Source organism: Saimiri boliviensis, chromosome 6 (genome assembly GCF_048565385.1).
Source record: "Saimiri boliviensis isolate mSaiBol1 chromosome 6, mSaiBol1.pri, whole genome shotgun sequence".
Taxonomy (NCBI): domain Eukaryota; kingdom Metazoa; phylum Chordata; class Mammalia; order Primates; family Cebidae; genus Saimiri; species Saimiri boliviensis.
In genome coordinates, this window is record NC_133454.1 from 30,925,427 (window position 1) to 30,940,894 (window position 15,468).

Below are 15,468 nucleotides of genomic sequence, written 5' to 3' on the forward strand. Positions count from 1 at the left end.
GGGAGCACACCTGTCTCTCCAATGTGAGTTTGCGCCCAAGCTACAGAATCCCTGTGTGATTGTTGCTTCTAACCTTGTGTATAAAGCCTTTCTGGTATTGGATCATAGCATGCTTGTAATTAACCTGTTTTGGAACTAGATGGTTTTCTCTTTTTTCCCCAATAGCTTTAACCTTGGTTTCCTGAGTGGTTTGAGAAGCCTTAGAAAAGGCAAACTTACCTTTGAGCTAAGTTCTGTAATAAGAACATGCTTATAACTAGTTATTTTAAACTATATCTTAATATATGTATTAAGATAAGGTATTTGTTGAGTCCCCATGATGTGTCAGAAACTCTTAGGTATGAGGAACATAAGCAGACAATTTATTGGTAAAATAAATATGCGTTGAATATTTGCTGTGATCTTATTTTTGCGAATAACTGGAGTTACAAAGGTGAATAAGACACGGTCTCTCTTGTTATAAACTTATGAGTTAAAGCGGGAGAAGTGGGAAAGAAATGAAATACATAGGCATTTTAATACATTATGGCAAGAGTATGCATAGAATGCTTGGGGAGCACTGAGTGGCATAAAGATATTGGGGGAAGGAGGGAAAGAGGACTCCCTGGAGGAAGTGGCGCTAGAATAGAGCTTCAAAAGACTTTCTCATAGTTAGTATATATTTTAGCATTTAGTATGTGCCAAAGTAGAAGTTTCATAGATTTATAAGGATAGAAAGTCCCTCAAGATGAAGAAACCATGGGGGAACTGCATGTATTTTTCACAGGTATTTGCACAAGGTTGGTGCCAAGGATAGCTAGGGCAATGTATATGAGTTACTGTAATTCCAGGCAGATACTGCTAAGTCATTTAGTACTTAAGATACAGACAAAATGCTGCACTAGAATGAGAATCAGAATAATTACTTAAAAAAATAAGTCTATCAGAGATTCTTGATTGTAAGAAGCACAAAATGACATCGGCTAACTTAAGCAAAAGAGAAATTTATTGGAAATATGTTGGGCAGCTCACAAATTAATTGAAAGGCTCAGAAAATGGGCAGGAATCTAGGCAAATAGACACTGGGAACCCAGCCAGAGATAAGCTACTTGTCTTGTTAGGATGAGGTCACCATAGAGACTGCTACTGCTCCTGGTCTCCAGGAGATGGTGCTATCGCAGGTAGTTTATCAACACTTTTTCATCATTGCATCATTTCCTCAAGATTCAGTACACATCCAGTTGACTGAGCCTGTGTCTTTCTAACTGCTGGACAGGGAGGGGACCCTTTGGCTTCTGTAATGGAAGGTAGATAGAACATGCCCCTAGACTTAGACAGTGAGTTCAGTGTTCCCTAACATCAAAAGCATTTACTTAGGTGACTATCAGGAAGGGAATATGGGAGATAATAGTTGGAAGTTGAACTACAAATTCTCTAATTTATTTTCCAGCTTTAATGTGTTAGGAAAATAATGTACTAATGCTTTTATCCCCCTCCTCCCACCAGTAAATACTGGATTCTGGGTCTGCAGGTATAGTTTCATCATTCTCCTTATCCAATGCCAAGCTACACTGAACTCTATTCCTTAAAGAGACTACGGTTTTATAACCCAGTCCTGTGCTTTTGCTTTTCTCATGTTGGGCCAATCTTCCCTCACTACTACCTTCTCCACACCCCACAGGGGATTAACATCCTCCTCATTTTTCCTCTGGTTCAGTTTCAGCCCACATGTCTCTTTCTTCTCGTCGTTGAAGCTCTGTGTCCCTTCTGTCAGTCAACAGGTAGTAATGATTACTCATGGACCTCCAAAGCAGTATGTTCCTTTAATAGAGCACTTACTTTGTAATGAAAATAGGTAGTTGTGTGCACATTGGTCTCTGGAACCAAATCGTAAAATCCTAAGGCCAAGGACAGTCTTAGTCATTTCTTGGTACGTATAGCTGCAATCACAGTGTTCTCTTGAGCTCAATTGTTACTGTAAAGGTTAAGCATGTATTCTGCATTTCAGATTATATTGGTCATATTTCAAAGATTTTTTTTTTTTTTTTGAGACGGAGTTTCACTCTTGTTACCCAGGGTGGAGTGCAATGGCGCGATCTCGGCTCACTGCAACCTCCGCCTCCTGGGTTCAGGCAATTCTCCTGCCTCAGCCTCCTGAGTAGCTGGGATTACAGGCACGCGCCACCATGCCCAGCTGATTTTTTGTATTTTAGTAGAGACGGGGTTTCACCATGTTGACCAGGATGGTCTCGATCTCTTGACCTCGTGATCCACCCGCCTCGGCCTCCCAAAGTGCTGAGATTACAGGCTTGAGCCACCGTGCCCGGCCCTCAAAGATATTTTTAAGTAAGCATTACAAAGTTAAATTTCAGGCAAGTTTACTCAACACACATTCCATTTTGAGTGAGTTAAATAGGTGTTGGGGTCTTGATTTCACTTGTTTTCTGGAACACATGGATTGGTCCAGGGTTGACAATTCAAGCTTGATGCCGGTTCAAAAGACCTGCCATGTAGGGTTTGGGAATCTTGTTAACCCCACCCCTCAATAGCCCACTCCAAACCTTGGGTTTCAGGTAATGGTTGTTTGGGGTAAAAGAATGAGAAAGCACTTTCCAGGGAGTGCTTTTGACTAGCTTTTGGTTTAGTGGTGGAACTTACTGTTTTCTTTTTATTTATTTTGTATTTTTTATTTTTTGAGTTGGAGTCTCGCTCTGTCACCCAGGCTGGAGTGCGGTGGTGCAATCGTGGCTCACCACAACCTCCGTCTCTTGGGTTCAAGTGATTCTCCTGCCTCAGCCTCCCAAGTAGTTGGGATTATAGGTGCCTGCCATCACACCTAGCTAATTTTTGATTTTTAGTAAAGACAGGGTTTCATCATGTTGGCCAGGCTGGTCTCAAGCTCCTGACCTCAAGTAATCTGCCTGCCTCAGCCTCCCAAAGTGCTGGGATTACAGGCTTGAGCCACTGCACCCTGCACTGTTACCTTTTTAAAAACGTGTTACATGCAGGTATTTGGAGGAGGCACTGCCACCTGTCAGTGCTGCCTTTAGGATTGTGAATCAGCTAATCCAGATGAGCTGGCTTGATTTCACATGAGTACTCCTAAACAAGCTGGCCCTTATTTTTCAGGTACTGGACATAGGTTCTCCAGCCCTTTTTAAAACATTGTTTCCAGGGTATCCTTCTCCCTGAGCAGAGTATTCAACTGCCTAGAAAAACCTCGAGTTCTGCCAGAATCAGAAGGCTTCACGGCTTACATTTAACTTTGAGGCTGCTGGCACACTCAGCAAATTCCTTAGTTCTTTGAAAGGTAAGGTAGAAACCACAGAATTGTTTGTTGCTGTGGTTAGTCTCTGTTATAAAGTTACAGGAGGTTATTGTAATCTAGACAGTGAAATTGTTTTTAAATCATTAGGAGGTTTTGGATTACATGTAGCTGGCAGAAAGCTTTGCATGTTGGTGACAACACCTGGGAGTGGTTTTGCAGTTAGTGGTTTCTTTGAGGAATGGGTGTCTGGCCTGTCAAGTTCAAAGCACTAGTATTTGCTGCCTAGGGGAGAGTAAGGAACTGAAAGGTACAAGAATTATCTGCAACTCTCAGAGACTAGCTTTGGAGGAATCTTTGACTTTTCTTTAAACTCCTACTTGATACTGACACCATTCCAGAGAATAAAGCCATGTTCTTGCCGTCAGTCAGCAAATAGTAAGAAATATGTGTCTTACATGCTACATGCTTGCAAAAGTTAGCAAGTACACAGCACACTGTCTGTCTTCAAAGGGCTAATGACTTTACCAGGGCCATAACACCAGCCTATTAAATGACTACTGCAAAGTACTAGGCAGGTGACAAGTACCAAGTTTTGTGTGCCTCAAATCATAACTGTGGTGATAGTTGAGGGAAGGGAGACCAGTTCGGGGGTGGAGGGTTGTTGACGGGCATTCTAGAGGAGGTAAACTGAAGAGGTGCATTTACTGAGATGAACTTTAAAGTAGTTAGGGGTGCATGTGAAGCCAGAAGATGGCACTTGGAGAATGAGGATGACATGTTCACAGGATGCTGGGATGCTGAGGGGACCAGCAAGACTATGCACAGCTAGAGGGGGGCCCTGTTTATAGACAGTCTTGAAAACCACACAAAATTCCACCCTGAAGTTATAGCCGAAATCATTATGTATAAGGGACTGGGATGCCAGAAGTGGAATTTAAGGACAAGTGATTTCCCAGTTGTGTGTATTGTATGATAGTGGAGTGACAGTTTCATGTCCCCCAGGGTTTAAACTTCATGGAGACTTTCAGCCTGTTGTATTGTTGGCGGGTGGACAGATTCAGGAACTTACCCTCGGGAATTAATAGTTCCACTGGCAGGTGAAGCAGAGGAGTGGCTCGCCACGGTTTTTGTTGCTCTTCTTGCCTCCCCCAGACAACTCACTTCATTTACTTTAATTCATTTTTTTCCTTTAACAATGAAGTACTTGTTATTGCTTCTCTTGAGTAGGGAAAACAGTCTTGTTCAGAGTCACATTACCTAAAGGCCTCTGGACAGTTACAAAGAAAGTAATGCATAAAACCATATGGGAAGGAAGTTTTCAGTGCTTCAGAAAAGCAAGCCAAAAAGCAGTCATGCTTAGAGAGAGAGAGAAGCAAAGGAGTTTTCATGTTGACAAATGACATGCAGATTTTGTTGAGAAAAAGGAATCATTCTTGGTAAAATGGGTGCTAGGCAATATAAGGCAGAAATGTTGCACCCTTAAACTAAAGTGTTAGAATTTCACCCTTTGTTGAGTGCAGCAAAGACAGATCTCTAGGTTTCCTTCAGGGTAATGGCCCTAGGAGCTGCACTTGCTCCTCCCCAGTGGGAGACCCCAGAGAGCTGAGTCCTTTACTCAGACCTTAGCTTATTTTCTATTGCTTTTGCCACTTTCCCTATGCAGACTAAAGCTGTATCAGTGGTGATTCTTAGACAAGGTTCCTAAAAGATGCCTACAAAGTCCAGAAGGGCTTATATGGGAATAGTATTTATGAAGCCCCTACAGGCACCTACACTATAGGTATAGAGGGGTCCTTGGCAGGCTGTGGGCTCCCCTAAAAACTGGCACTGTTGCTCAGCCCTTGGGACTGAGCCAGGCTCTACAGGGGCTTTCTGGGTGTAGTGATATCTGGGAGGCTTCTGTGGTTTCTCACAGCTCTCACTCCTGGTTATGAACTTTTGACATAGAAAACAGCAATTCCTCTCATGCCATAGATTTCTTTCCAATTCCTCATTTCAGATATCCTTGACCTTGTTGCTTAGACCATGTGTCCTGCATTTTGCCTAAGAAAGTAAAATGTGGCACATTTATACCATGGAATAATATACAATCATTAAAAAGGGTGATTTCATGTCATTTGCAACGACGTGGAGGAAGCTGGAAACCATCATCGTCAGCAGACTAACACAGGAACACAAAACCAAACACCGCATGTTCTCACTCATAAGTGGGAGTTGAACAATGAGAAAATATGGACACAGTGAGGAGAACATCACACACCAGAGCCTGTTGGGAGATTGGGGGCTGGGGAGGGAAAGCATTAGGAGAAATACCTAATGTAGATGACAGGTTGATGGGTACAGCAAACCACCATGGCATGTGTAACAAACCTGCACATTCTGCATATGTACCCCAGAACTTAAAGTATAATTTAAAAAAGAAAAAAAACAAAGTAGACTCAATTTATGCTGCAAGAATTCCCAGTAAAGACAGTGAACTAAAATAGGCAAGGAATGTTTAGGTACATGTAGGATGGAACTGTGAGTTCTGTCAGATTTTTGCTCTGTGGCCCTGAAATCTGAGGTGGAGTCTGTAACATACATTATAGTCACTTTTCCTTGTCTTTCAAGTTAGAAAACTAGCAGTTAAAGTGACTCCTTCAGGCTGTGTCAGTGATGGGCTAGCTTCGCTGATTGTCTCTTGGCTTCAGTGAAGTGTTTGGTACCTGGGCATGTTCGTCTGCCGGGTCTGTTGTCATCTGCTCGGCTCTCCAACCTTCAGCACTGAGGAGCAGTTGGCAGCAGGGGGAGTGTAACTCAGAGAATGTGTGGGAACCTGGGTGTGAGTTAAGACAAAGTCCTAAGTGATCTTTGGCATGTCTTAACAGTTAGGCATCCTGTCCTTCAGTGTGAATGCAGTGTGAATGTGTGTTGGGGTGTATGTGAAATGCTTTAGTTCCTTCATAACATTGAGGGAACAATACTGAAGTGTGAAGGCATATCTTTGGTGTCCTCTGTGCTCTGGCCTTGCTTCAAGGACTGCTCTCTTAGTAGTATTCTGTGGTCTGGAGTTGTTGGAACCCCCTCTCAGTTAGCTGGTCATGAGATAAAGGTGTGAAAAAGTAATTCATACCAACATTGTATGGACTCTGAATGGCTTAGTGCTGGGGTCCATACTGAGCTCCACATTGAAAGCACACACACACACACACACACCCCTACACTTTTTCTTAATTGCATCTTCATATATATATATGTATACACACATATGTATTTTAATTGGATCTCAGTTTTATTACCAGTTTACTGTGTCTTTAACATTCTTAGTCATGGTCATGTGACTAGATAGCATCACCCAAAGTTGTAATATGCTGGCGCATAGCATTTGTGACTCAGTGTCTATTTTAAGAAAATACCATACTTTCTTTGACTGAAGCATATGGGCTCTCAACTTCTCTCTTACTCTGATTTGGTAGGGGGGATGGGATGAAGGTGCAGAAAGGTGTTTTGTGGTTTGGTTTTTTATTGTTGTTCTCCCTCTTGCTTAGAGCTTCCCAAGTTTTGCTGCACATTGGATTCATTGGAAGAACTTTATAAAATACAGGTGTCTGGGCTCTGTCTTCAGAGATTCTGATTGAGTAGGTCTGGGAAGCCTGGGTGCAGAGATTTAAAAAGTTTCTCAAGTGATTTTAATGTGCAGCCAGAATTGTACCTTGTACCTTTTTCATTTTCCACCTGCCTGAAAGGAAGCCAGATCAGGACTTGCCTTTGTGTCCTTGTTTCCTAATTTTAGCCCTAGACTTCTAGATTTATACATAATGCCCAGAAAGGGGCTGGGTTTCTTTTCGGTTTAGTCTTTGCAAGTTGGCCAAGAGGAGAAGGTGGACTGACCCTGTTATGCCCTGGAACTGTAGGTTTAGAATGATCTTCAGATAGGGTCATTTGTACTCGGTTTATGTTCATCTTTAAGACTGGGTGTTACAACTACATTATTTATTTTACATTTGTAAGGTTAATATTCTTATCAGAATTCTTTTTCTTTCTAGTCCAAATGTGCCTATAATACATGTGAGCACACATGCAAATACTGTTTCACATGTTGAAGTAAAGAAACTCAGGAAGAAGATAAAGCCATTCCCATCTTACAGCCTTTTGGTATCAATAATTAGTCACTTGCTACTAGCTTTGGCCTTGTGGAAGATGGGTAGATAACAAACCTAGTGAGAAATTTCAAATTATGGGTTTGAAGCCATTGCTGAAAAACAGAATTTTTCTTTTAAGGGAATTATCTTTTGGGCAAAGATGTTGATTTTTTTTAAGAGTACTATGATTCTTTCCCCAGAGTAAAACAAGTTACTTTTGCTGAAAAGAGCCTTAAACTTGGTGCCCACGCAGAGGAATCAGTGCAGAGAGAGAAAACAGCCTGGGCTTGCCCTGCTGAATGTTCCCACGGTTGTTTTGTGTGCAGTATCAGTGTCACTGTAGTACTATCTCATGTTCAGTGACTGAAGGACCGAACACACTGTCATGTTTAATTGGAACAGGAAGCACACTCCAGTTTGTGTATGAAGCAGATAAAGGGCTGGAGCTGAAAGGCTGGTGCTTGGCAGAAGACCAGACCCAGTAGTCCCAGCTCCATGCTGTAACATGAGACTCCCGAAGCCTTTGAGTGGGGCAGAGAGCACGTTCTCTTGCTAACACATGGTGTGGCAGAATGACCACTCCTCTCTGTATCTTTTATATATTTTGAGAGACAGCTGCTCTTCCCATTTTAGCTTTCCTTCACTGGCCTCCCCGCTTCCCTTCTTTCTGTCCCCAACCTTGACCATTCAGAACTTTGTGACGCATTCAGTCACAAAGACTTGACTCTTGCTGGTGCTTCTGCCGCCTTCAGAACCGGGTTGTGTGAGAGCATTAGAGCATTTGTGCCTTTGCTCAGCGTGTCTTGAGGACTGTTACATTGACCTCATGGGTCATTTTGGTAGGTGGCTGGACTTGTGATAATTCTGAATAGTAACTTTGGAATTTTCTGAATCAAAAAAACATAGCTCCCTCTGCAAGTCGAAATGCTGTGGGAGAATGCCTGGTGGGTTCTCGTGAGTCACGCACAAGGACGGAGAACTTGATTGGCACTCATACTTCACTTTCTTTCCCCCAGGTCCCCCTCCTGCTTGTTATACCCCTGTCCAGGTTCTAGAAGACTCCAACTACTTTTCCCCAGACTTTCAGCTCTATTCTGGGAGGCATGAAATATCTGCTTTGACGGTGGAGGCAACCAATAGCATCAAGGAAAAAGTTGGTAAGTCCTTTTACTGGCACTGTGTTGGAAAAGCAAAATGATCTTACATTTCTCATCTTTATCTCTTTTGCATAATTCAGATGTTTATTCTCTAATCTTGTTTTAACAATCATCATATTGGATTATTGATTATCTGTTGGTAGATGCCTTATTTTTAATCATGTTTTGGTATGGTGTTAATAGACTGTTTTACTTCGATATGTGACTTCCTCTGAGAGCATCATACCTAAATATGTAGGAACCTCAGAATTATACTACTTATTTCCAGTTTTTCTCTGATTCCTAAATACTTTTTCCTACCCTTTCTCATAATCTCATTTCTTTTTTCCTTCTCTGCTTTCATTTTTATCTCTTTTTGCAAATAATTTAGAAGTTAAAATAAGTAATTCAAAACTATAGCAAGGAAGGAGCTTTTCCTTTGTAAAAACTTCCTATCAATTTTTGAGGGCTTTTTGGTTAAACTGTGAGGAAGTCTTTAACCACTTTAGGGAAGGATGTCATGGTTCTTGCTAAACGTGCTTATAACTCGCTTCTCTCTTACTTCGGTGAAAGGGGAATTCAATAGTTTTCATGCTTTTTGAGATCTATTCCCGTATTATTATTCATCTAAATACATCATTTTCCTTTGGAAATATATTTTGATTTGAATTTTTATTCATTTTATTTTAAAATTTTATTCTTATTTGAATGTGCTTGTTCCATTAAGCCTTTCAGATCAATTACTCTGGGGGTAGGACTATGCCCTCTTTACTCTTGTAACCCCAGCACATGTCCCAGTGCCTGAACTGTAACACATTTTTAGTAAATATGGTAGAGTGAAAGAGCAGACCACTTCAACCCACATTGATCTGTCTTTCCTTGGGTAGTTAATGGCTTATTACAAATATTTGGCAGTTCACCTTGTGTGGAGTTTAATAGTTTGTTTTTATTGTTTAAAATTTTTTACTATTGAAACTTGGGTTTCTACCTCAGTTACAGTATTAATTCTCTGAAGGTAAGCGATAAGTTTCAGTTTATTTCAAGTGTAATCCTATGAGGCAGATATGAAAGTGTCCCCATTTTTCGGAGGTGAGAGGTTCAGAGAAGCCACAAAGGTGAGAGTCTGGGGATAAGGGTGACAGGGAGAGCCTTATGATCAAAGTTGAGCTTCAGAAATCAGGCTGTAAACTCCCTTTGTTTCCTCAATAATCATGTCCCAAATGCCTTCTGTGTATCAGAGCAGGGTTCAAGGCACTGGGGAGGCAACACATGATTATAATAGATGGTGCTCTCTGCTCTATCTGGTAGAGGAAGACAGGTCATAATATAATATGGATTCAAAGGAGAAGGAGCCAGGGGCAAGAGATATTGAGAGGCTGTTGAGGATGTCTAAATTGCTGATAAGGAGAGTTGGAACCTGGAGAGTGGCTGAGGGCACGGAAGAATGGACTGGATGGGGGAGCTTGTTGGTGTAGAAACTAGGGCTGGGTTGTGATTTTTAACTGTCATAAATGTGAAGTTTCTTAATGAAAATTAGGGGGCCAACACGGAATTACAGTATTTTGCTATTGCAAGGACAGTAACAATGTCATCTGCTGTCACTTTTTTTCATATTTTAATACCAAAAAGTAAGAGAGATGTGATCCTTGACAGTTCTTGCCCCAAAAAGGACAGTTTTAAACCTTCTAATGCATAATATATTTACATACACATATAGATGTATTAAAATATGTGTATTTATATATCTTGTATATAAGCATATCATAATACCACTTTCATTTTTTTTTCTCATTTCATTGTGGACTGAGAAAATCTAGCTTGACAGTTGATTAAATGTGGAGAGCAAAGAATAAAAAGGTCAAAAGTGAATATGACATTTCTATCTGGATGACTTACGTTTGAGAAAGTCATTGACAGGAAAAAAAAGATGAATTTGGAGAAGAAAGATTGTTTTGGGAAAGTAATGTTTTGTATGTATATATTAAAACACAGAGCCATCATTACATGCATTTGTAGGAGTGAAGGCTGCCTAGAGATGATCTAGTCCAGCTCTCGGTTTACAGAGGAAGATACTGAGGCTCAGGGGAGGAAAACAGTTTGTTTAAGGTCATGCCAGCAGTTAATAGTAGAATTTTTACTTTCATAAAGCTATAATAATATTCTTAATGCACTACTTAATAGTCCTGTTGTCAAATGGGCTAAATATTATATTTCATGGAGCTCATGTAGGTATTCTTTTATTGGTTAAATATCTGAGGCCCTATTACATCCAGGCATTTGGCTTTGTTCTAGGGAGACCCAGATGAGACGACACTGTTTTTGCCTTTAAGGAGTTTAGAGTCTTGTATAAATAAATAATTGCCATCTACTGTGAGAATTGCTGCAATGGAGATACATATAAATGGAGTGGGGACATCGGAGAAAGAGGCTCAAGCCTGCAGGGCTGCAGCAGGAAAGGTTTTACTCAGAAGGTAGCTTTGGAGCTATCACTTATCTAAGAATTTTCCCAAGAGATATGGTGAGATGCGTCTTTCTAGGCAGAGAGAAAAAGGCAAACAAAGGTCCAGAGGCTGGAGAGAGCCAGCATGCCTTAGAAACTATATGTACATGGGTATTTATGGAGCTTAAATTCCACAGGGTTGCCAGTGGGAGGTGGGAGCAGCATGAAATATTTAGGTAGGTGGTATCTGCTATACCATGTGATAGAATGCCAGTTTTATCCCGTAATTGATTATCCAGGAATTTTGGTACAGAAGAGTGACATAATTAGATTTATATATTGGAACAATCTTTCAAGTAATGTGCCAGATAGACTGGGGTCAGAGGGGTGGGTTTAGAAGTGGGAATAAGATGAGTGTCAGGGAAATAGATAAGGAGACTGTTGGAATGACCTGGGCATGTGATGCCAAGGGCTTGTAATATGGAATGAACACAAACTTGGTGTCATATCCCAGTCTGCCTCTTCCTGCCTGGTTGCCTCGGCAGTTTACCTCTGTGAACCTCTCTCCTCATTTGTAAGTTAAGGGAATTAATATCTACCTCTTAGTGTTATATGTGGAATGAATGAAATAACACATGGAGAGAATTTAGTACAATACCTGGCACATCATATACATGTTTAAAGTAGTTCTTATGGTTCTATTAAAGTTATTAATGGTGAACTTGGAGATTGGCACAGGAACGGGAAGAGGGTTGGCAGAGATGTTGAAAAGGTCAAATTGACAGGTAGTGGCTGTCTGGGTGTTGGGGGTAAGAGAGAGGAAGGAATTTTGGAAAACTTTCAGTTTTCTGGCTTGACAGAAAGTAGATGATGCAGGGAATACAGGGGTTGGGATGGGTGGGTAACCATTCAGGATGAGGAAGACATGTTGAGTTAGAAGTGCTCAGGGCCATTGTCTGGCAGTTGTAGATCTATGGGTCATGAGTCAGTAGCTGATGACGAGTGGTAGGCGTGGTGTCACTGGGAGACATGTAAGGGTGGAAGAGCGCTCAGGACAGAGCTGTGGGAAACAGCAGAATTTAAGGGACAGGTGAAGAGAAGGGAGCCCGAGATTATGCGTAGAGAGAGGCAGGAGCCGGGACCAAGAGGAGGGATGACCTGGAGGCCGGATTAGGAGAGCATTGCAGGAAGAGGGTGACCAACCATGTCAAATGTTTCAGAAAGGTTAGGTGCGTAACAGGATAACTGGAAAAGTCTCATTGGATTTGGTTACTGATCAGAGCAGTGGGGAGGGTAGTGGATGGAGCATTTGGGAAGTAGAGACAGCAAGTGTAGGGCACTCACTGAACGCAACTAGAAGAGAAGGAAAAGAGAGATACAGGGTAGTAGTTAGAGGTAATATCAGAGGGCCAAGGAAAGGTGGTTTCTTCTAGTTTGATTTTGGTTTTCTCTTGTATTCCTTTTTTAAGATGGGAAAGACTTGGATATGTTTATGTGATGAAGAGAAAGGGTCAGTGGGGAGATTAGAGGAAAGGGAGGAATTGAAGGATGGAACAGTGTTTAGGAGAAAGCAAAGGAGAGGGAGTGGGGAATAGCAGACTCACTTTGAATAGGAGAAAAAATTCCGTGAGACATTGCCAGGTAAACAGAGGTGATGATGTATTTGAAATCTTATCTTTAAATGCTGCTGTAGTTAGAATGTTAATCATGTACCACATAGTCACAGACATATCTCCTGTGGAACAGCCTGATATCTTTTTTCCTATGTTTATCTTTTAGTTGAAGATCCTCTTTGTAACTTCCACTCCCCAAACTTCCTGAGGATCTCAGAGGTGGAAATGAGAGGTTCCGAGGATGCAGCAGCTGGAACAGTATTGCAGCGGCTGATCCAGGAACAACTGCGGTATGGCACCCCGACTGAGAACATGAACTTGCTGGCCATTCAGCACCAGGCCACAGGGAGTGCAGGACCAGCCCACCCTACAAACAACTTTTCTTCCACGGAAAACCTCACCCAAGAAGACCCACAAATGGTCTACCAGTCGGCACGCCAAGAACCGCAGGGTCAAGAACACCAGGTGGACAATACGGTGATGGAGAAACAGGTGCGGTCCACGCAGCCTCAGCAGAACAACGAGGAACTGCCCACTTACGAGGAGGCCAAAGCGCAGTCGCAGTTCTTCAGGGGGCAGCAGCAGCAGCAGCAACAGCAGCAGGGGGCGGTGGGCCATGGTTACTACATGGCAGGGGGCACCAGTCAGAAGTCCCGAACTGAGGGGAGGCCCACTGTGAACCGTGCCAACAGTGGACAGGCGCATAAGGACGAGGCGCTGAAGGAACTGAAGCAGGGCCACGTCCGCTCACTCAGCGAGAGAATCATGCAGCTATCCCTGGAGAGGAATGGGGCCAAGCAACACCTTCCCGGCTCGGGGAATGGAAAGGGCTTCAAAGCAGGAGGGGGGCCTTCCCCTGCCCAGCCTGCAGGTAAAGTGCTTGACCCTCGAGGTCCTCCACCTGAGTACCCCTTCAAGACCAAGCAAATGATGTCTCCGGTCAGCAAGACCCAGGAGCACGGGCTTTTCTATGGTGACCAGCACCCTGGGATGCTCCATGAGATGGTCAAGCCCTACCCTCCTCCTCAGCCTGTGAGAACAGACGTGGCCGTCCTGCGGTACCAGCCACCCCCTGAGTATGGGGTAACAAGGTGATTATCAAGTGTAGAGTTGCGCTCGGCTTTTCAAGATTCAGCAGTCATGTTATTAGCATTTATTATTTTCAGGGCAGATTAGGTTTTTGTCCTCAGGCTTTTCTTTTCCTTGTGCATGATATTTAATAAACCACTTTGTGGCCAGAATATATAGGGTGAAATCGAGTAGAGGGCAAACTGGGGGATTTTCTCCAAACATAGCAGCAGGCAGTTGGGGATTTATGAGTTTAGGGGAGGGACCTCACTTGTTAGCCATCCTTGGGAACTCTGCCTAGTGGCCTGGCAAAGTAGCAATTTTCCAATGGCTTTGTGGAGAGTGTCCAAACTCCTGGAACATATTACTACCAGAGGGTTTTATAGTCTTTTCTCATTGCATATTTTAAAGGAAAATGTAGTCTGAATGCTAGAGTGGAGGAGTTAAAGGGACTGTAGAAATCATATAGTCCCACCCCTAACTCAACAGATGAGAAGCTAAATCCTAGAGAGATTAACGAATTTCGTAGTACACAACTCTGAGGCAGCTGGGGGCTAGATTCAAGTATCCTGACTGCCAACATCTATTCATTCCCTTGCCCTAATTCTTCCTACAGCCTTCACTTGTATTCTTCCAGTTGTTTGATGGATTCAGCAGCACCTACTGAATGTATGCTCTACTCTGCAGTCCTGTTCCAGGTTCAGAGATGAGATGCGGTCCCAGCCCTCCAGGACCCGTATAGCATTGTCTTGGAGGAAACCAGCATCTGAACAGATCATTGCCGTTCAATGTGCTGTTTTAGGAGAGAAATCGGTAGAGGATGCTAGGATAACAGATAGTATAACACACAACTGGAAAGGGCTGGGGAGAGTTTCCCAGAAGAGGTAACATTTGAATTGGAACTTGAAGGATAAATAAGAGCTGTAGTGGCAGTATGTACTGTGTAGAGGGAGTGCTGGGACTTCAAAGAGGTCATGCGGATTTTTATGCGGAACACTGGTGAGCCAGGGTGTGGTAAGAAGTGGCAGGAGATATGTTTGGACAGGGAAGTTGGGACCCATTTGGTTGAGACATCTTTGGACAGGGAAGTTGGTGATGATGGTCTCTGGGTGTCGTACCAAGGAGTTTAGAATTTATCCATAAGCAATTAGGAAAAGCGGTTTTTTAGGTAGGGGTGGTATATGGATGTCTAACAGCTGGTTTTGGTGGCAGTGCAGGATGAATTCGAAGAAAGGGAGACCGAGGCCACAAGGAGCTCCGGGGATGCTTTCAGTAGTCCAGATCGAAATTGGTGAGGGTGGCCGAAGCTTGGGCAGTGAGAATAGAGGAGCATTATATGCTAAGAGAGATAGGGAAATAGAATTGATAGGGATTAGTTAGATACAGAAGTTCTGGAACAGGGAAGATGGAAATAAGGCAATTACGAATCAAGGTCTCAGGAGAGAAAAAGGGGGTCTGAAGATCACATTTTGGGAGACAGAAATGTTTAGATGTTGCTGACTTTGAAGGAGGAGCAGGGAACATGAACAAAGAAGACACATGGCCACTGCCTGTTATTGGATATGTCATTCTCAAGAAGGGTTTTATTGATAATGCTTCTAAATCAGGCGTCCCAAAACTTTTTACACAGGGGGCCAGTTCACTGTCCCTCAGACTGTTGGAGGGCCGCCACATACTGTGCTCCTCTCACTGACCACCAATGAAAGAGGTGCCCCTTCCTGAAGTGCGGCGGGGGCCGGATAAATGGGCTCAGGGGGCCGCATGCGGCCCGCGGGCTGTAGTTTGGGGACACCTGTTCTAAATTGATCAAGCAAGGGTTTCCCCAAGCGACCTCAGTGGCTAT

General features: G+C 42.9%; 1 protein-coding gene across 6 annotated transcripts in view; it reads left to right on the forward strand.

Annotated features, from left to right (window-relative positions):
- The window catches only part of AMOTL1 (angiomotin like 1), a 170,431-nt gene that overhangs the window by 80,410 nt on the left and 74,553 nt on the right, over positions 1-15,468 (forward strand). For 5 of the 6 annotated variants that reach the window (XM_039471276.2, XM_010332952.3, XM_010332953.3 and 2 more), the window contains 2 exons: positions 8,385-8,525; positions 12,724-13,648. In XM_039471276.2, coding sequence (XP_039327210.1) covers positions 8,385-8,525; positions 12,724-13,648 — 1,066 coding nt within the window. Of the gene's footprint in view, positions 1-2,119; positions 8,208-8,384; positions 8,526-12,723; positions 13,649-15,468 lie in introns of those variants that run through there. The other variant, XM_074400436.1, reaches the window with a different exon arrangement.